Below are 19,692 nucleotides of genomic sequence, written 5' to 3'. Positions count from 1 at the left end.
ATTGTGAACTGGACTTATTACTTTATCTAAAATATCCGATGCTAACCAAACTCACAGAAAGAGCAATATTTTTTTTATTAAAGCATCAAGCTCATAGTACAGAAACATTTAGCACATCTTGACCATCCAAAGAACAGCAAAAGAATTACAACAGCAAACATTTTCCCTTCAGTACATCCTGCAATTGCACCCTCACGTCAGGGGAGGAGTTTACCTTTTCCTTGGTAAGGCAAACAAAATACATGATTAAATTAGCTTGTAAAAAAAAAAAAAAAAAAATCCCCTCAACTTCAGAACAAATGCATTTGGAACACTGGTTTTACAACAAAAGGTAAACAAACAAAAAGTTGGTCTGTAGGCAAAAATGCATTTCTTACAAAAATGTTTGTAAAAATGGTATTGAGAAAGAAAAATAATTTGACTTTAATAAAAAATAAAAAAAAATAACCAACAGGACTACCCAGATCAAGTATAAATAGGACTTTATCCAAAAGCAATCAAACGTTACCTTTATTTGTGAACAGTGCTGGTGTCTATTCCCTAAACCGGTCAATACAGCTCTTAGAACAGTGGAGGCCGGTCACTAAACAGACATGAGTCATAACATTTCAGATAAAGACTATTGGCAAAAGTTGGTCCTCTAGAAAAAAAAGCTAACCCATAGATGTACTGGAGGCAAGTCGTTCCAATTGTCAACTTCGCCCAGGTCCTTACATGAACTGAAGTACTCATTCTAGTGGTCCGCTTGTTATGTCCGTCACATTCAGTTTCTTGACGAAAACCCAACTTTATGTTAACTACAGTATACCATCATGTGATGGTCTCCAATGTTCTAAGGGCCTTCTAAACTAGCTGGGCAAAGCAGCACCAGTTATAACCCTCGGGAGTTCTGAAGGTAGGCCCGAAAGCGCAGTCCCAAAAAAAATAATTCCTGTCCACCCCAGCTGTCTGTAAATTAAACTCAATCTGCATTCGCTGGCAGGAGAAGCATCATGAACATTACTGACCAGCCAATGGAGAACAATCCTCAACATCCTATCAAAATCCGCTCTCAAATTACAAACCTCTCAAAGTCTGTATACTAACCAGATAGATGAGGGCATGCCTTCAGCACTGTAAGGTGGCTGTATGTATGCATGTTTTATTTTATTTTATGTATTAACCCCCATCCCACCTGCTCAATAAATCAGAATGCCCCAGTACATTTGAGCTGATTAAACAAGGTGAAGCACATTGATCTACTTACACAGGAGAAACAGACAGCAGCACACTACACTGTCAAGCAATACAGAACTAGTAGTCACCTGTGCCACAGGATTTTTCCTCACTAAACAAAAGGGCATTGATGGTACGCCAAAAAAACTGCAATGGAGTCACATTTTGGACCAATTCACTGCAAAATGTCTGCCCACAATAACATTTATAAAATGGCAGTTTATGCAACAGTTGTGTGGAATGATCCGGGATCACCCTGGCATGCTCAGATTGGTGGGCCTCTATTGTGTGCTTACCGACTCCTGTATGGGGGGTACATTGTTTAGAAAAAGAAAATGCTTTGCTGGGCCACCACTGTACTAAGCAGAGTGTGATTCGTTATTTCCATTCAGGGCAACACTGTGCAGCCATCAGCACCTCTGTCAAGCATGGTTCTGGGGCCAGATGACAGTGTCTACTATGGAGGGGGGGAGGGGGGGGGTAGTGCTATGCAGGATCCTAGGGATGTCCCTACCCCTTAGTTTCAAATATCAACGGGGTGGGCGGGACGACAGCAGAGGGCAGTTCTGGCCCACACCACAGCTACAAAGGGTCTACTAGGTCTCCTTGCAATTTACATTCAGACAGAAAACACCTCAACTGGCTCCTCTAGTCTAAACACCTTCTACAATCACGGTTGGCACAGCCTTCGTTCTTACGCGACTCATTCTTCCATTTAAGTTTGGATGTTGTTGTTTTTTTTTATCACATTTTCATGAATGCATACATGAGTTTAAAACCACAGGGAATTCTAACCACCAAATCCGTCCTGTTGGTACAGTATACTGTTGAATGAGCCTTGGTATAAAAGTGCATATATATTACACATTCCATACCGTGATGTACCCAACTGGACATCCTAAATGATTTGCTCTAACGCATACTGTCGTCTGGGACAAGTTTAAAGCCTGCCCATTTGAGGACACATTCAACAGCTAAATGATTGTCGAGGTGGAGAAGCATGGCAGACTGAACGTGGGCAGACTGAACGTGGGCAGACTGAACGTGGGCAGACTGAACGTGGGCAGACTGAACGTGGGCAGACTGAACGTGGGCAGACTGAACGTGGGCAGACTGAACGTGGGCAGACTGAACGTGGGCAGACTGAACGTGGGCAGACTGAACGTGGGCAGACTGAACGTGGGCAGACTGAACGTGGGCAGACTGAACGTGGGCAGACTGAACGTGGGCAGACTGAACGTGGGCAGACTGAACGTGGGCGTTCTGACCCAATTCCTTTGGCTGCAGTGCAGTTTACTGCCAAGAACTAGATAATGTTGACCTGGCGGTCAGCCTCTAGCCAATCCTCTAATAGTGCAACACTAAAAAAGTATGGCATTTTGATTAGACAAGGAATTCATTAGACTCCGACGTTACATGACACATAATGCTATATGGCCCAAAGCTCACATGCTTCTATTCACTCAATAAAAGACAAAAGTCATGAACATTCTAGAAGACAAAAAAAGGGTTGCCGTTTCCTGTTTTGGTATTGAGGAGTCCTGCTCCAATTGGCTGAAAACAATGTGTTCTTAAAGTGCACTCAAAAGTAAAAAAGGATGCAAACTTGCAACAGATCGATGAAGCAGCAAATCAGTTGAAGGAAGAGTTGTGTGGGGAGGCGTGTTTCAACTGTCGGTAAGCACAAAATAGTGGACCCATCTGAGCATGTCAGGGCCCTGGACTAGTGGGAGCGGAAGCCCTGTCTGTGGGGAATGAGGGGGGAGACCTGCAGCAAGGAGGCAAGGCTGGCCAGCAACAAACAGAGAGTGTTTAAATCCTCTACATGCACTTCAAGATCACAGCAAGAGTGAGCTAGAATATCTAAACAGAGAAAAGAGCTTTCATGCAAGAGATCTAAGTTATAGGTACAACAATTCAAACTGGAGGTTACACTAGTAGGGCCTGTGGCCTCGTCGGAACCAATAAATCCTGAATAACAATGGCAGCAAAGGGGACTGTACCTCTCTGCTCGGGCAGAGAGATGGCCGCCGCGGGGGCATAGCCCTGCTACGCAGCAGTGGTTCTTTTTTCGCTTCTTTTTCATTCTTAATTCTCAACTCTGCTGGTGGCTCTTGGCGTAACTGGTAAAGACAAAATTGTAATCGTTGAATTGGGCCAACTGGCGGTCGAGGCGCTTGTACCCCTCAAGTTTCTGGGCGGAAGAAAAGACACTGCGACATTTGGAGCTCTGTGGGAGAAAACAAAAATTAAGTTAAGTGAAAATGCCAAGTACAGTGAAGACTTAAGATGTGATTTATGAGTGCAATGTTCTGGAAAATAGGGTCAAACATCCACAAGCAACATCAGACCCATTTTGAACGAGGACATACCTGGTTAACAAACAGCGTAGTCACAAATTTCCCTGGCTTAAAGATGTCCACAACTTTCCTGACCAAATCATCGTAGGACGTCTGAGAGAGGTTGGTTTCGAAGCTGACATAGGAGAACTCTGGCTCTGGAGTGATGTGGATCGTCCAGTAAGTTCCCTGTGACAGACATTTGTTTTAAATGACTTAAGGCGTATTTAATAAAGAGCCAGAAGACAAAGGGGGGGGAAACTTTGCTGATAAATACTTGAGAAAATTGGACTTCTTCGATTGCGATGTGTTGTCTCACCTAGCCATATTAAGTTGAATGCACTAATTGTAAGTCACTCTGGATAAGAGTCTGCAAGATCCACTTACGTCAGTCTTCATTCCATTCATTGAGTATCCACAAGGGTTGAACATTGTGGCGTCAATCACAGAACCTGGTATCAGGTCACGAATTCCACTCATCTGAAAAAAGATATATATACACACAATGTGCGCTACAAAACAGTAACTGACTAATGAACAGTCAGCTTTATGATGGTGTTCCTCTATACAATAAGGGGAATATTACTGTTGGGCACCAATAGCGATAATTCAATACAATATTAATATAGTTTCACATAGATAGGAGCAAGGCAGTGATATTTGGGTCTTTCTCCCATTTACCTAAATGATTATGTAAAAAACAGCATACACTACTGTTCCTGCATGCACAAAACCCCTTTCACAAAACACAGGCTGTCAACTAGGGCCCTAGAAAATCACTGATCATTTTTGCCTGACTCCATTTTGTTTTTCCAGGTAAAGAAAATAGCTTTTTTTTTCATAGAATGGGATATTCCAAGTCCACAACCATGCTTAAACTGCATCAGGAGACCACTTGAGTTCTGAAATTAGAGACATTTAGATTTGTGTAAAGTTACCCTAATGAAAGTGTGCACCAGCAGAATGTTGTTTGGTTTGTAGCACTCATGTGATTGCAGAGTTTGCAAAACAAGTGGCCACTGGATTGATGCAAATAATCATGATGATATTGTGCCAGGTAGTCATAAGCTACTTTGTAGTTTACATTTAATTGAGAAGGCTTTTGGGAAAGCCTTGCCATCTATAACAGAAGGTTAACAGCTACACACAGTATAGACATATGCAAGCACTGCACAGAAGTTCCTGTGCCATTACAGAAAGTTGCCGGAAAATACAAATCGCTGATGCATTTTATTAGTGTCTTATGATTAACTTGGGCAAACTAATGCATTTTCTGATCAACTCTGTTTAACATTTCCTACTAAGTGCAATACATGTTTTTAGATTGAATTCAGATAATGTCTGGATTCCATGATTGCATCAGCAATGCAGATTTTATAGGGAGCTAGTCAATTTATTATACTTAATTGCCTGCTGATGAGCCATCACCAGTTGATAAGCTTCCGATTGTATACAAACTGCTTGGGTAGGTTCCCAGACAAGTCTGGCCCAATGGGCCATCAACAAGCAGTCGTCTCTACTTCAGAGATGTGGAAGTGAACATTTTACACAGTTGCAATGTTATTTTAATAAAACCAATATATCAATATCGTACCGAAAAATGTAACTGATACTTTCCATATCGGTGCCCTTACTGGGGAATATCATTACAGAATAGATCAATGTCATAAGGACAGGTCCCCTTGAACAGTGGCCTACTGAGTGAGCCCTCGTGAAATCAAGAATAAATAACGATACCCAACATTGCTAGTTTGCGGGCCTTACACGAGTGACATCATTTGCAGAAACACCATCTTTCATGAAGAACTGATCCATAATTGCTGGATCAAGGTCACTCATCAGAACTTCCAGCGTCTGATCTGCGTGCTTGTTCTCCCAGAACTCTGGCAAATCCAGAGTAAACAGGTACCTGCAGGGAAACGAGGAGGTAAAGGAAAACACAAGCCTGTTCAGCAGCACTGGACAGTGTAGTTCAAGCTCAATAGCAATGTCTACTGCATTATTAATATCTCGTTCATTTTGTCATATGCGCTGAATACAACAGGTGTACACCTTAGTGACATGCCTACAATCCCTTAACCAAAAATGCAGTTAAGAAAAAAAATGCCCCAAAACATATTTAAATAAAAGTAACAAGAAGTGCAGCAGTAAAACAATAGCAAGGCTATATACAGGGGATACCGGTACAGAGTCAATGTGCAGGCTATATACAGGGGATACCGGTACAGAGTCAATGTGGAGGCTATATACAGGGGATACCGGTACAGAGTCAATGTGGAGGCTATATACAGGGGATACCGGTACAGAGTCAATGTGGAGGCTATATACAGGGGATACCGGTACAGAGTCAATGTGGAGGCTATATACAGGGGATACCGGTACAGAGTCAATGTGCAGGCTATATACAGGGGATACCGGTACAGAGTCAATGTGGAGGCTATATACAGGGGATACCGGTACAGAGTCAATGTGGAGGCTATATACAGGGGATACCGGTACAGAGTCAATGTGGAGGCTATATACAGGGGATACCGGTACAGAGTCAATGTGGAGGCTATATACAGGGGATACCGGTACAGAGTCAATGTGGAGGCTATATACAGGGGATACCGGTACAGAGTCAATGTGGAGGCTATATACAGGGGATACCGGTACAGAGTCAATGTGCAGGCTATATACAGGGGATACCGGTACAGAGTCCATGTGGAGGCTATATACAGGGGATACCGGTACAGAGTCCATGTGGAGGCTATATACAGGGGATACCGGTACAGAGTCCATGTGGAGGCTATATACAGGGGATACCGGTACAGAGTCCATGTGGAGGCTATATACAGGGGATACCGGTACAGAGTCAATGTGGAGGCTATATACAGGGGATACCGGTACAGAGTCAATGTGGAGGCTATATACAGGGGATACCGGTACAGAGTCAATGTGGAGGCTATATACAGGGGATACCGGTACAGAGTCAATGTGGAGGCTATATACAGGGGATACCGGTACAGAGTCAATGTGGAGGCTATATACAGGGGATACCGGTACAGAGTCAATGTGGAGGCTATATACAGGGGATACCGGTACAGAGTCGATGTGGAGGCTATATACAGGGGATACCGGTACAGAGTCGATGTGCAGGCTATATACAGGGGATACCGGTACAGAGTCGATGTGGAGGCTATATACAGGGGATACCGGTACAGAGTCAATGTGGAGGCTATATACAGGGGATACCGGTACAGAGTCAATGTGGAGGCTATATACAGGGGATACCGGTACAGAGTCAATGTGGAGGCTATATACAGGGGATACCGGTACAGAGTCAATGTGGAGGCTATATACAGGGGATACCGGTACAGAGTCGATGTGCAGGCTATATACAGGGGATACCGGTACAGAGTCGATGTGGAGGCTATATACAGGGGATACCGGTACAGAGTCGATGTGGAGGCTATATACAGGGGATACCGGTACAGAGTCAATGTGGAGGCTATATACAGGGGATACCGGTACAGAGTCAATGTGGAGGCTATATACAGGGGATACCGGTACAGAGTCAATGTGGAGGCTATATACAGGGGATACCGGTACAGAGTCAATGTGGAGGCTATATACAGGGGATACCGGTACAGAGTCGATGTGGAGGCTATATACAGGGGATACCGGTACAGAGTCGATGTGCAGGCTATATACAGGGGATACCGGTACAGAGTCGATGTGGAGGCTATATACAGGGGATACCGGTACAGAGTCAATGTGGAGGCTATATACAGGGGATACCGGTACAGAGTCAATGTGGAGGCTATATACAGGGGATACCGGTACAGAGTCAATGTGGAGGCTATATACAGGGGATACCGGTACAGAGTCGATGTGCAGGCTATATACAGGGGATACCGGTACAGAGTCGATGTGCAGGGGCACCAGTTAGTCAAGGTAATATGTACATGTAGGTAGAGTTATTAAAGTGACTATGCATAGATAATGAAACAGTAGCAGCAGTGTAAGCGGGGGGACCTTACCAGCAATCAGAATTCAAACGTCCCATACAGTACGCTGCTCCATCTGTAGAAGGAAGATAATGCCATTTGCCATTTGATAATGCCATTTCTTATGTGCCCGTGTCTCAAACCCCTCCTGATTAGAGAACAGCCTGTATAGGCGTCACTGACTCACTCTATCCATGCATTAGCACATACTCTTCCTGGACTCCAACAGTGATTAGAGTTGAGGAATTGAATTTGGAGCGTGGGCATTAGTACTTACTTGGGAAAATCTGGCTGAGAAATTCCACTTCCTCCTGGAAGTTCCGATGAGGGAACTCCTGCTGGGTAGGCTTCATGAAGTTCTTGCGAGAATAGAAGAAATTCTGTAGGTTGTGAGGAGATGTTAGAACTAACCCATCCTGTCCACAACAACATCAACGCAAACAAAGATGGTATAATGTACAAACATAACATGTTGATGCATAACATTGTTTATAAAAACATTTACAAATGTACACATTTTTGGTTTTATTAACATGTACGTAAAATGGTATTCCATTTGGTTTGTATGTATACATGCATGCATAGTGTTCCTTTGACGTCATGGTAGAGTTGATGCTCTGACATGCACCGTCAACTGTGGGACCATATAGACAGGTATATCTTTCTAAATCCTGTCCAAACTATTCAATTGGCCACTGGTGAACTCCAAATCAAGTTCACATCAAGGAAGATCAAAGGACAGATGAACCAGAGCTCAATTTGGAGTGTCATAGCAATGGGGTGTGAATACTTCATTTACATGTCCTTTTTCAATGCATCTGCAAACATTTCTAAAACAATGTTTTTACTATCATTATGGGATATTGTGTGTAGATGGGCGAGACATTTATTTAATCCAGTTTGAATTCAGGCTGTAACAATGTAGAATAAGTCAAAGGGGTATGAACACAGATACAAATAAATCGCATTGGCTGCATATGGCCTGTCTGCAAGGAACTTGAAACATTGTATCAACTTGGTCCAGCCCAAAGCTTGAGCTAACAAACTTGCAACATTGTATCAAATATTCTGGATCCTTAGTTTACAGCGCCAGTGAGCCCTGGACAGAGGAGTCATAAAATAGGCCTACTTGATTACATTTCCACCTGATCAGATCATGGCATTTTTTCCACTTTGTGGTAATTGAAAGGGAGAGACCTGGAAAGATTGTTCAAAATAGGCTACATTGAGGAACTATTGTCATTCTCAATGGATGTAAAATCAAACTTTGTTTACTTGCCGTTTGAGATGGAAAAAATAATACTTTGAGAACCTCCACAGCTCATTAGCGGTGGTGAGTTTAAGACAATCAGATCCCCAAGTAAGCCTACCTTTGCGTGCAGGCCAGGTAGCCTAGGACTACTTCTATGCATAATCAGGTGTATGTCCTTACTCAACATTGACAGGAGCGCACCAAACAAAAACACAATGAACACCTTGACAACACATAAATGGAATAAAACAAAGTGGAGCCTAGGTTGTGTGCTCTGCAAACATATGCACTCAATATAAGAACTGTAAAATACTAATAAAATGAATGCATTAAGAAATGATGGTAACCAAACATTGCGGCCTACGCAATGGATTAGTCCACTGAGACAGAGTCAATCAAGATGTGCCATAAACATTTTTATTTCTTTGCAACTGTCCAACTAAACAAATAATTGTATCGCTAGAACAGACAATCCTTCAGTCAACTGAAATGGGGTCAGCATTAATGTATGTATACCGTGTAATTTTGAAAAAGCCACATTTCTTTTAATACCATCAATACCTTAAGATATTTCTTTGAAATGTTTCAATAAAATATAACCATTTGTAGCTACTTTAAGTTAATACCTGCAGTCAAATTGTGCAATACATTAGGAGAAAGCAGATTGTGTTCAATTAACCCGTCACATGAAGCTTACCGTAGTTTGTAAATAGCACAACCGGAGAAAGCAGGTGCCGGTGAAGCCATAGCATTCTATATCTATCCGCGTGTCTCTTGTGCGGCGTTACATGAGGTGATTAAGTTAGACTTGTATGCAATTCACTACTAATCGTTTGCCATCAGATATTTTATAATGCTTTCTGACAGAAGTCAGAGCTCTGGATGAGTCATCTGCACAGTTGCCATTTCCCCCCCTGATCTTACTGGCGTCCAACCCCCCCTCCCCCGTTCTTCTCTGCTCAATGTACACATGCATGCTTTTCTGAAGGAAGAGCAGCATCGCAACTTTGTTCATTTGAAAAAATATATATATATTTTTTTACTTCTTCACTTTCGCTTGTAAATGTCCACTCATCGAAATTCGGTAGCTACTAGCTATGCTCGTTTAACTTTGAGCTGGATTTGCCCGTCTTTGAAATTATACTTGAAATATTTTAAAAAGCAACATGCAACTATTTAAAACTTTACTGAGTTGGTTCATAGAAAATCAGTCAATTGAAATACATTAGGCCCTAATCTATGGATTTCAGACTGGGCAGGAGCGCAGCCATGAGTGGGCATAGGCATACCCACTTGGTAGCCAGGTGCACCCAGTTACCCCACAAAAGGGCTACACTACAGACAGAAATAATCCTGAACAAGCCCCTCCCACTCAGAGGATCCCACAGGTGAAGAAGCCGGATGTAGAGGTCCTGGCCTGACATGGTTACACGGTCTGCGGTTGAATATGGTACCAAATTCTCTAAAGACATTTGAGGCGGCTTATGGTGGAGAAATTAACATTCAATTCCCTGGCAACAGCTCTGTTGGACATTCCTGCAGTCAGCATGCATACAGTGGTTTTGTAAAGTATTCAGACCTTGACTTTTTCCACGTTTTGTTACAGCCAAACACAAAGCAAAAACAGGTTTAATTACATTAACACAAGTATTCAGAACCTACTTTGTTGAAGCACCTATGGCAGCAATTACAGCATCGAGTCTTCTTGGATATGACGGTACAAGCTTGGCACACCTGTATTTGGGGAGTTTCTCCCATTCTTCTCTACAGATCCTCTCAAGCACCGTCAGGTTGGATGTGGAGCATTGCTGCACAGGTATTTTCAGGTCTCTCCAGAGATGTTCGATCGGGTTCTGGCTGGGCCACTCAATGACATTTACAGACTTGTCCCAAAGGCACTGCTGCGTTGTCTTGGCTGTGTGCTTAGGGTCATTGTCCTGTTGAAAGGTGAACCTTCGCCCCAGTCTGAGGTCCTGAGCACTCTGTAGCAGGTTTTCATCAAGGATCTTTGTACTTTGCGCCATTCATCTTTGCTTCAATCCTGACTAGTCTTCCAGTCCCTGCCGCTGAAAAACATCCCCACAGCATGATGCTGCCACCACCATGCTTCACCGTAGGGATGGTGCCAGGTTCTCTAGTGGCGACACTAGGCATTCAGGCAAAAGAGTTGGTTTCGTCAGACCAGAGAATCTTGTTTCTCATGGTCTGAGTCCTTTAGGCGCCTTCTGGCAAGCTGTCAATGTTCCTTTTACTGAAGAATGACTTCTGTCTGGCCACTAACATAAAGGTCTGATTGGTGGAGTGCTGCAGAGATGGTGGTTGTTCTGGAAGATTCTTCCATCTCCACAGATGAACTCTGGAGCTCCTTTAAGAGTGACCATCGGGTTCTTGGTCACCTCCCTGACCAAGGCCGTTATCCCCAGATTGCTCAGTTTGGCCGGGTGGTCAACTCTAGGAAGAGACTTGGTGGTTCCAAACTTTATCCATTTAATAATGTAGGCCGCTGTGTTGTTGGGGACCTTCAATGTTGTAGAAATGTTTTGGTACCCTTCCCCAGATCTGTGCCTCAACAATCCTGTCTCGGAGCTCTACGGACAATTCCTTCGACCTCATGGCTTGGTTTTTGCTCTGACATGCACTGTCAACTGTGGGACCTTAAATAGACAGGTGTGTGCCTTTCCAAATCATGTCCAATCAATTGAATTTACCACAGGTGGACTCCAAGATGTAGAAACATCAAGGATGATCAATGGAAACAGGATGCACTTGACCTCAATTTTGAGTCTCATTTTTTTTATTTTGAATAAATATGCAAAAACTTCTAAAGACCTGTTTTCACTTTGTTTATATTAGGTATTGTGTGTAGATTGCTAAGGGAAAAATATTTCATACATTTTAGAATAAGGCTGTAACAAAATGTTGAAAGTCAAGGGCTCTGAATACTTCCCAATCATGCCGTTTGATTCTCTTGACATGCCACACCTGTCAGGTAGATGGATCATCTTGGACAAAGAAGAAATGCTCACTAACAGGGATGTAAACAAATTTGTGCACTAAATTTGAGAGAAAGCTTTGTGCGTATGGAACATCTGAGCCCTACACTAAATGTTGCATTTATATTGCACTCAATATAGTTGGTTCTCGCTCGTTAGCATTTAGCTGAGTGTCTAAGTGAATTCTCCATCAGCTGGTGCCAATTTTGCTAATTCCTGCTCTTTTCCCACAATCCAGCAAACTTACTTGGTGTGTCGTCATAGTGGTCTCTGACTTGGTCAGACTCAGACAGAACAAACGTAAACATTTGCCTTTTTTCCATGCTGATTTTTACACAAACATGCTTTTTGAATTTAAAAGTAATCTGATTTGCAAAAGTACCTGTAATCTGATTACAACATTTTTGCCTATAACGTAACAGAATAGTTAGTTTTTGTAATCAGTTACTCCCCAACCCTGTGTGTGCGCACGTGTCACACTGACCTCGATAGCATCAAAGCCACAGTACTCCCTGGCCAGTTCCAGCAGGGGCATCAGTGCTTGCAGTAAGAGGGTGGTTCCACACGTCTTCAAAATGAAACGTCTCTTGGAGACAAACATGCTACTCTCACTGAATGGACAAAGGGACAGAAGGAGAATAGCAATATGAGTTTTATACGCGTTACATACATATCACAAGTTACAGTTATTGGCCAATTATTTATTTTTTACATGAGCTCAATTTATATCCAACATGCATGTACAACTGCTCAAAAGGGAAAAGTAGAGTTCTTCAGGTTCGATGCCTTCTAGCGAAGTAGCGTGTACTATTTAGACACCTGGAGAGTTTCTTTTTTTAAGGACACCATGACGTGGCATTACCCTGGTGACTGCTTGCCATTGATTCTATACAGGGTAAACCTAAAGCAGCACATGCTACAAACAGTTTAACAGTCTGCCTTGAGCATGAAGTCAAAACCAACCACAGGGCATTAGTGCATTACTGTTATCATGGGCCTGAAATCGTTTACAGCGGCAAGCCTGTCTAGAATTCAGGCCCACAGAGTCCTTGAGGAGACATAGCTGGGTTATCATTAGTCATCTGCCTCCTAGTTACAGACTAGTCCCAGGGAGGAGCACAAGGAACAGTCAATTGACTGCAGTATAGCTAGTGAGTACTGATGGGGGGGGGGGGGGGGAATATATATTTTGTGCGATATAGCCTATCGTATCTTTGAAAATATCACTATTATTTTTAGCACTAGTTCAACGCTCTCTTGTCCCTCTGCAGCAGACATATTCCCTGATTGTTCAAAACATTAAGAACATGTGCTTTCCATGACAGACTGACCAGGTGAAAGCTACGATGCCTTATGGAGGTCAGTTCAATATTTGGAAGGTGGTCCTGATGTTTGGTACACTCCGTGTATAGTGAGCAATATGTTCGGAACATCGAATCAACAAAATTGCAGTATCGAATTGCAATACATATCGTATTGCCAACTAAGTATTGCGATAATATTGTGTCGTCTCTGGTAATTTCCAGCACTACTAGTGAGAAGGAAGAAGTTTGTGGGGCATATGTAGGTTTACAACACCAATGTTGTCTACTTGCAGTCAAGCAGAAAGCTGTCACAGGTATTCCTCCCCTGAATCAGCACTGTCCCATTCGCATAACAAACCTCAAGAGTGAAGGAGAAGGCTACTCCGTTGTGCGAGCCCCGGCCCGGTCGAGGTCTGTGCAATAGCTACAGATCAACCCTACCCCTCGTTACCAGACGGTTGTAGGTGGGACTTAACCGGCAGAGGGAGCTGAGAGTGGAGACCTCACAACAGCCTCCGCAGCCAGACTAACACCCAGGGTAGGGCAAGTACTTTTTACTGGCAATGACTTGCCCCAAAGACCAGTCTGAGTACACTGGTGTCACAAAGGGCAGATTTCACCATCAGATATTGATTCATAGGAACCTAAATTGGCAACTTGTGCCTAATATGCTTGTGGGCTGCCAGGGTGCTCATTTAGCCATCTTTCACCCGTCCATCTGGGCTCAGATAAGACCCAGGTCTTTAGGCGCTTCAGAACAGAGCCAGGGAGACCTGAGAGATCTAAAAAAAGCTCTGCTCAGTCAGTCCTTTCACCCTAGGGGAGAGAAGAGTTTCCATGCAGCCATTCACAACGAGACGATTACAGATGACGCAATCCCAGCTCTCTATTCTGAAATGGGGACAAGCCAAGGTGACAGTGGTAAAAAGAACAGGGATTCGGCCGCTACTCACCTGAGTATATAAGCTTCCTGCTTGTCGGTCTTTGTCACACTTATGATCAAACAGTGCACATTCTCCAGAAGTTTGTCCCACTCAAACCTGAAAGACAAAAAGCATTTGTTCATGTTTTGTTTTTTTAACACTGCAGCACGCTCAATTTAATAGTTCAAGACTTGCTTTTTCAAAATAGAAGCAACTGTCAGAGGCTAGACTATAGTTCTAGTGCTATCAGACAATTTGAATAAAAATCTTACATCTGAGCTAATCATTTCACAATTCTGGGCATAGCATTTGGGGTGTCCAACTGGTGTGACTGATGACTAAATAGACAGTGAAATTAATCTGCCAACAAACCATAACAATTAATGTCTAACAATTAATGTCTTGCTTTAGATTTAAAAAAGGCCTAACCAACTCACTTTACTTACATAAACAAATGTTTGAGCCTCGTAACAGTGAAAAGAAAATGTACAATACTATACTCAGGTTGATTTTGAACCGGGTCCAGAGCCCTGGCATTCCCTGGAACAGTGCAGACAGCAGACAGGTGCACTCTGGCAAAACAGGCTCCCTGCTCTACTATAGGCTACTATTAAGCAACAGCCTGCTCACAGGACAGCAGGTAGAAGATGACAATACAGTTTCTCCACCGCTTCTATGTAATAACTGTAGGAATTAGGCCTCGTGCCGACTATGATCATCCAAAACAGTTAACGATAGGTAGATCAATCAAGAAGGTTGAGATCCTGTTGCTGTAAATAGTGTTTAAAAACAGATGTCAATAGAAGTGAATAATTTAGCTCAGGGATGGGAAACTGGCAGCATGCGTCCCCGTGTAGGCCCACAGATCAATTACCAAAAACAAAATAATTAAATATATTTGAAGAACTCAGACGGGGTCTCAATTTACTGTTGAGTGTTAGAATACGAGGCTAGGGCCGGATCTGACCGCACGTGTGGGTATGGATGTGTCTACGCAGACCTACAAGTCACTGCAGCCCCTCAGGAGTTGATTGTGGGCTCTACCCCATCAAAAGTTGCCCATCGTTGGTTTAGCGCATAAATCCACCATGTCAAGAAATCAGTTACCATGGTCCTGTTGAGCAAGACTTTGTAGACTGCATGATTGCGAGATCATTTTACAGAACCAGAACTTATTTCAGGGGGTCATTGAGTTTGAGCATCACACCTTTTCCTAAAAACACCTTGTAACATCTGTCAAGTATCATATTGCGACGAGTCACCGTCAATAGTATTGTCAGCTCAGTGTGACATGAACAATGTAGTTACGAAGTGTCAAGTTTCCCCAGACGAGAATGGATTGATGGAAAGTCAGGATTAAACACAGCAAATAAATGCCAATAGGCTGCTACAGGTGTAAGGTACAGATCTGTGAATAAGATGCCCTTGGACTTATTTGGACATTGGCAGGCGTCCAGCATCCCCGATCCACTGCCTCCGATCTGTTAATATTCCTTGGCTGTAAATTAATACCCGCTGTCATTCCTAACCAAATGATGTTAACCATGAAAACCCTGGCTTTCCCTTGGATTGGCAAGAGTAGCCATGAACCTTGCCACAGAGGCAGGTGAAGAACCATTTGTCAGTCCTTCTCATTCATTGAAATCACATGTATTGGAATGCACTTATGGCAATTGCCATTCCACTACTACACTGAACAAAATATTTTAAAAAGCAACATGTAAAGTGTTCGTCCCATGTTTCTTGAGCTGAACTATAAGATAGCAGAAAAGCTTATCGCTCAAATTTGTTCACATCCCTGTTAGTCAGTTTCTCCTTTGCCAAGATAATCCATCCACCTGACAGGTTTGGCATGTCAGGAAGCTGATTCAACAGCATGATCATTACAAAGGTGCACCTTGTGCTGGGCACAATAAAAGGCCACAAAATGTGCAGTTGTCACAACACAATGCCACAGATGTCTCAAGTTGCGGGAGTGTGCAATTGTCATGCTGACTGTAGGAATGTCCACCAGAGCTGTTGCCAGAGAATTTAAATGTTCATTTCCCTACTATAAGCCACCTGCTGTGTTAGAATTTGGCAGTACATCCAACCGGCCTCAGAACCGCAGACCACGTGTAATCACGCCAGCTCAGGACCTCCACATCTGGCTTCCTCACATGCGGGATCGTGTGAGGCACGCTGGAGAAATGTGTTCATCACGGATGAATCCCAATTTCAACTGTACCGGGCAGACAGCGTTGTGTGGGCGAGCGGTTTGCTGATGTCAACGTTGTGAACAGAGTGCCCCGTGGTGGTGGGGTTATGGTATGGGCAGGCGTAAGCTACGGACAAACAATTGCATTTTATGCACAGAGATACCATGAGGTCCAGAAGCCCATTGTCGTGCCATTCATCCGCCACCACCTCATGTTTCAGCATGATAATACGGCCCCATGACGCAAGGATCTGTACACAATTCCTGGATGCTGAAAATGTAAAAGTTCTTCCATGGCCTCCATACTGTACTCAGACACACTCATTTGGCATGTATGGGATGCTCTGGAGCAACACTTACAACAGCCTGTTCCAGTTCCCGTAAATATCCAGAAAACAGCCAATAAAATGTTCACCCAAGTCCAAAATGAACAAAAACTGTCACAGAATTGAGGACTAATACATGCAAACTCTTAGCTGTTTCGACTGGGAAGCATGCAGACGCCTTAAGGAAACCTAAAAAAGTGGCCTCTTGTCAACAAGTTATTCACATCAAATATTTGAGGATTGGCAGCAAAGGTTCTCAGGCTACAAGCATACCACTCTGCATCCCACTGCTGGCTAAGAAGGGTTGGTCCTGGTCGGTCTCCGGATGGGAGACCAGATGCTGCTGGAAGTGGTGTTGGAGGTCTAAAAAATAACATTCCAAGTGCCCCAGGGCAGTGATTGGGCACAATGCCCTGTGTTGGGAGCAGTCTTTCCGATGGGACGTTAAACAGGTGTCCTGGCTCAGTGGTCATTAAAGATTCCATGGCACCAATCGTAAGATTAGGGGTGTTAGCCCACTGTCCTGGTTAAATTCACAATCTGGTCCTGATCATGACTACTTAATCATCCCCAACTTCCAATTGGCTCATTCACCTGCCGTAACTATTACCCAGGTCGTTGCTGTAAATGAGAGTGTGTTCAGTCAACTTACCTGGTAAAATAAAGGTAAAATAAAAATGAAGACTCCAAATCGTATTAAAAACAAGAGCATTGAAATAATGGTTGAAACGTGTTCTTTATTAGATATTAGGGCCAGTGGTGGAAAAAGTACCCAATTGTCATACTTGAGTAAAAGTAAAGATATCTTAATAGAAAATGACTCAAGACACCCAGTAAAATACAGTAAGGGTCCAAAAGTATTTGGTTATAAATATACTTCAGTATCAAAAGTATAAATCCCTTATATTAAAGCAAACCAGACTGCACAATTGTTTTATTCATTTACAGAAAGCCAGGGGCACATTCCAACACTGACATAACTGACGAAAGCAGCATGTGTTTAGTGAGTCTGCCAGGTCAGAGGCAGTAGGGATGACCAGGGATGTTGTTTTCGTGATACCATAAGTAAGGTATGGTGTATCCTGAACAATTTTCCTGTCCTGCTAAGCGTTCAAAATGTAACGAGTATTTTTGGTTGTCAGAGAAAATGTATGGAGTAAAAAGTACATTGTTTTCTTTAGGCAGGTAGTGAGCTTAAAGTGGTCAAATATGTAATGTACAGATAACCCAAAAAACGACTTTAGTACTTTGAAGTATTTTTACACCACTGATTAGGGCAATGCAAATAGGACTAGTTTGAAGGGTTTTGTAGATACCCATGCATGGGGCCATCTAAATTATATGTACAAGTAACAGCAACTACAGGCTAAGTTTAACGTACTGTTCATTATTGCATTGATCCCGATTGGGTAAATTACACTTCTGAAGATTGGCTTCTCAGCTAAGTGGTTGGCAATGAACTCAAACTGATCAGGTATAATGTTTGGTATCGCTTGCCTATTGAGTCTGTTAATGGCCTTCGTTCATTGTGCATTGCAGATGTTGTAAATCTTCAGCGGCGAGAGACCATGATCGCCAATGCGGCATATCAGAGAAAAGATCGCGGTGGCCACAAGGCGCTACAGTACCACATCGTGACGCAGAGAAGTGATATGGAAAATTACTACAGCTAGCCAGAAGATACACAATGACACCAACAACTTCAGAAGTTGAGTTGTAGACTTAACTAGTTACCTGGTTACATAATCTACAAAATTGCATAAAGATAGAGCTATTTAGCGTGTTTAGTGTCAAATCAAATCCGTGGGCAACATGTTGAGATCATCACCCTAGTATGAATACATCGAACACCAATGCATGCGCAGTATGCGAAAAACCCGCGCTGTCAAACTCACCCCAATCTGACCACTTTTCTTGCCAAAACAATTTGTTAGCTTGCAAATTGGAATGCCTAACATTGCATTAATGGTACATGCACTATTCAAATACGTTTCTAAACATGGATAATGAGCATTACTGGAGAGCTAATGAATGGCAGTAGCGAACATTAGTCAGCAGCTGACTGAACCGCATGAATGAATGACTCGGCTACCGCGTTCGTTACCCTAAGCAAATGCCAAGCTAGTGGTGGTCAGTGTGGGGGATGGTAATTCATGAGTGACGATGTTATCTGAATTTAGCTAACCAGCTGGCTAGCACTACGTGTTCACATTAGCCACCACATGACATGTCAGTGAAATATTGTGGTTTACGAGATAACTGGGATCGTAATAAAGCAGGTTAAGGTTAACTAGATAAATAAATCCTCGTTACAATGTTTCTTTCTAGCGCGTGTTGCTGGTTGAATCTCCATCCAGTCTTCTTGAGTGGACGGATTGCTGGAGCACAGGGGCTAATGTTAGTAGCTTAGCGAACGGTAACTAGCTAGCCAAAGGCAGAATGTATTAATCACATCTCGACTTCACAAACCTTGGGATGGTACGGAGGTCCCCTGTTCCTTTGATCTCATCTTGTCGGGAGAACCACACCTCCAACAGCTTCTCGGTTCCCTCGAAGAAGTGTGCACCGTTCGCTTCCATCGTGAGTTAACAGACACCAACAGAAATTAAACGTCGGTTACGTTTTCAATTGAATTAGCCCTTGTTTGATCGTTATAATTTATTAAGTACAGTCCTTTAGCAATCCAGGTGTAATTTCTTGGTTTAACCGTCTTCCCTTTTACAGAGAATACTGTAAAGCAAGTGCTAGCTAATATCGCCGGCCATACTGTGTAAAGCGCAGAAAAGGGAACGCGTATTGCTTTTATTCACCCAGCCTAAAACGTCACCCCCACGATAGTCGAATCACGTTGCTGGGTTCTGGCTGATGAAGTGGCGATTGGCAGTGGCAACTGTCAGCATGACAAAATTGTACATTGCCCATCTCCAATCTTAAACGATAATACATTTAATTGGCAGATATGCCATATTTCCCTGTTAATAAAAGCTACTCTGCGTTCAGGTAAACTGTTCCCGTCTGCTCTCAAAACATGTTGCACCTTCAAAGCCTTCTCGACTGAGATTTTTTTTTTTTAAATGAAGTCCAATCAGTCATGCACTCATTGATTTTAACTTAAAAGGCCATAGGGCCTACTGACTTGTAATGCAACAGAAGA

At 43.0% G+C, this 19,692-nt stretch overlaps 1 protein-coding gene across 1 annotated transcript; it reads right to left on the bottom strand.

The window, feature by feature from the left end:
- Nucleotides 1–51: 51 nt before the first annotated feature.
- Nucleotides 52–19,300, bottom strand: LOC120024053 (S-adenosylmethionine decarboxylase proenzyme-like). Its single transcript, XM_038968154.1, has 9 exons — nucleotides 19,008–19,300; nucleotides 14,046–14,132; nucleotides 12,273–12,399; nucleotides 7,821–7,923; nucleotides 7,577–7,619; nucleotides 5,319–5,463; nucleotides 3,942–4,034; nucleotides 3,588–3,743; nucleotides 52–3,445 (listed from the first exon to the last, which is right to left on the bottom strand). The coding sequence occupies exons 1-9, from the start codon at nucleotides 19,115–19,117 to the stop codon at nucleotides 3,311–3,313; spliced, it is 999 nt and encodes a 332-aa protein (XP_038824082.1). The 5' UTR covers nucleotides 19,118–19,300; the 3' UTR covers nucleotides 52–3,310.
- Nucleotides 19,301–19,692: the final 392 nt, after the last annotated feature.

The sequence above is a fragment of the Salvelinus namaycush genome, chromosome 29, assembly GCF_016432855.1.
Source record: "Salvelinus namaycush isolate Seneca chromosome 29, SaNama_1.0, whole genome shotgun sequence".
NCBI classification, from domain to species: Eukaryota; Metazoa; Chordata; class Actinopteri; order Salmoniformes; family Salmonidae; genus Salvelinus; species Salvelinus namaycush.
The sequence above is the reverse complement of the archived record's forward strand: the minus strand, read 5'-3'. Positions and strand labels throughout refer to the sequence as shown.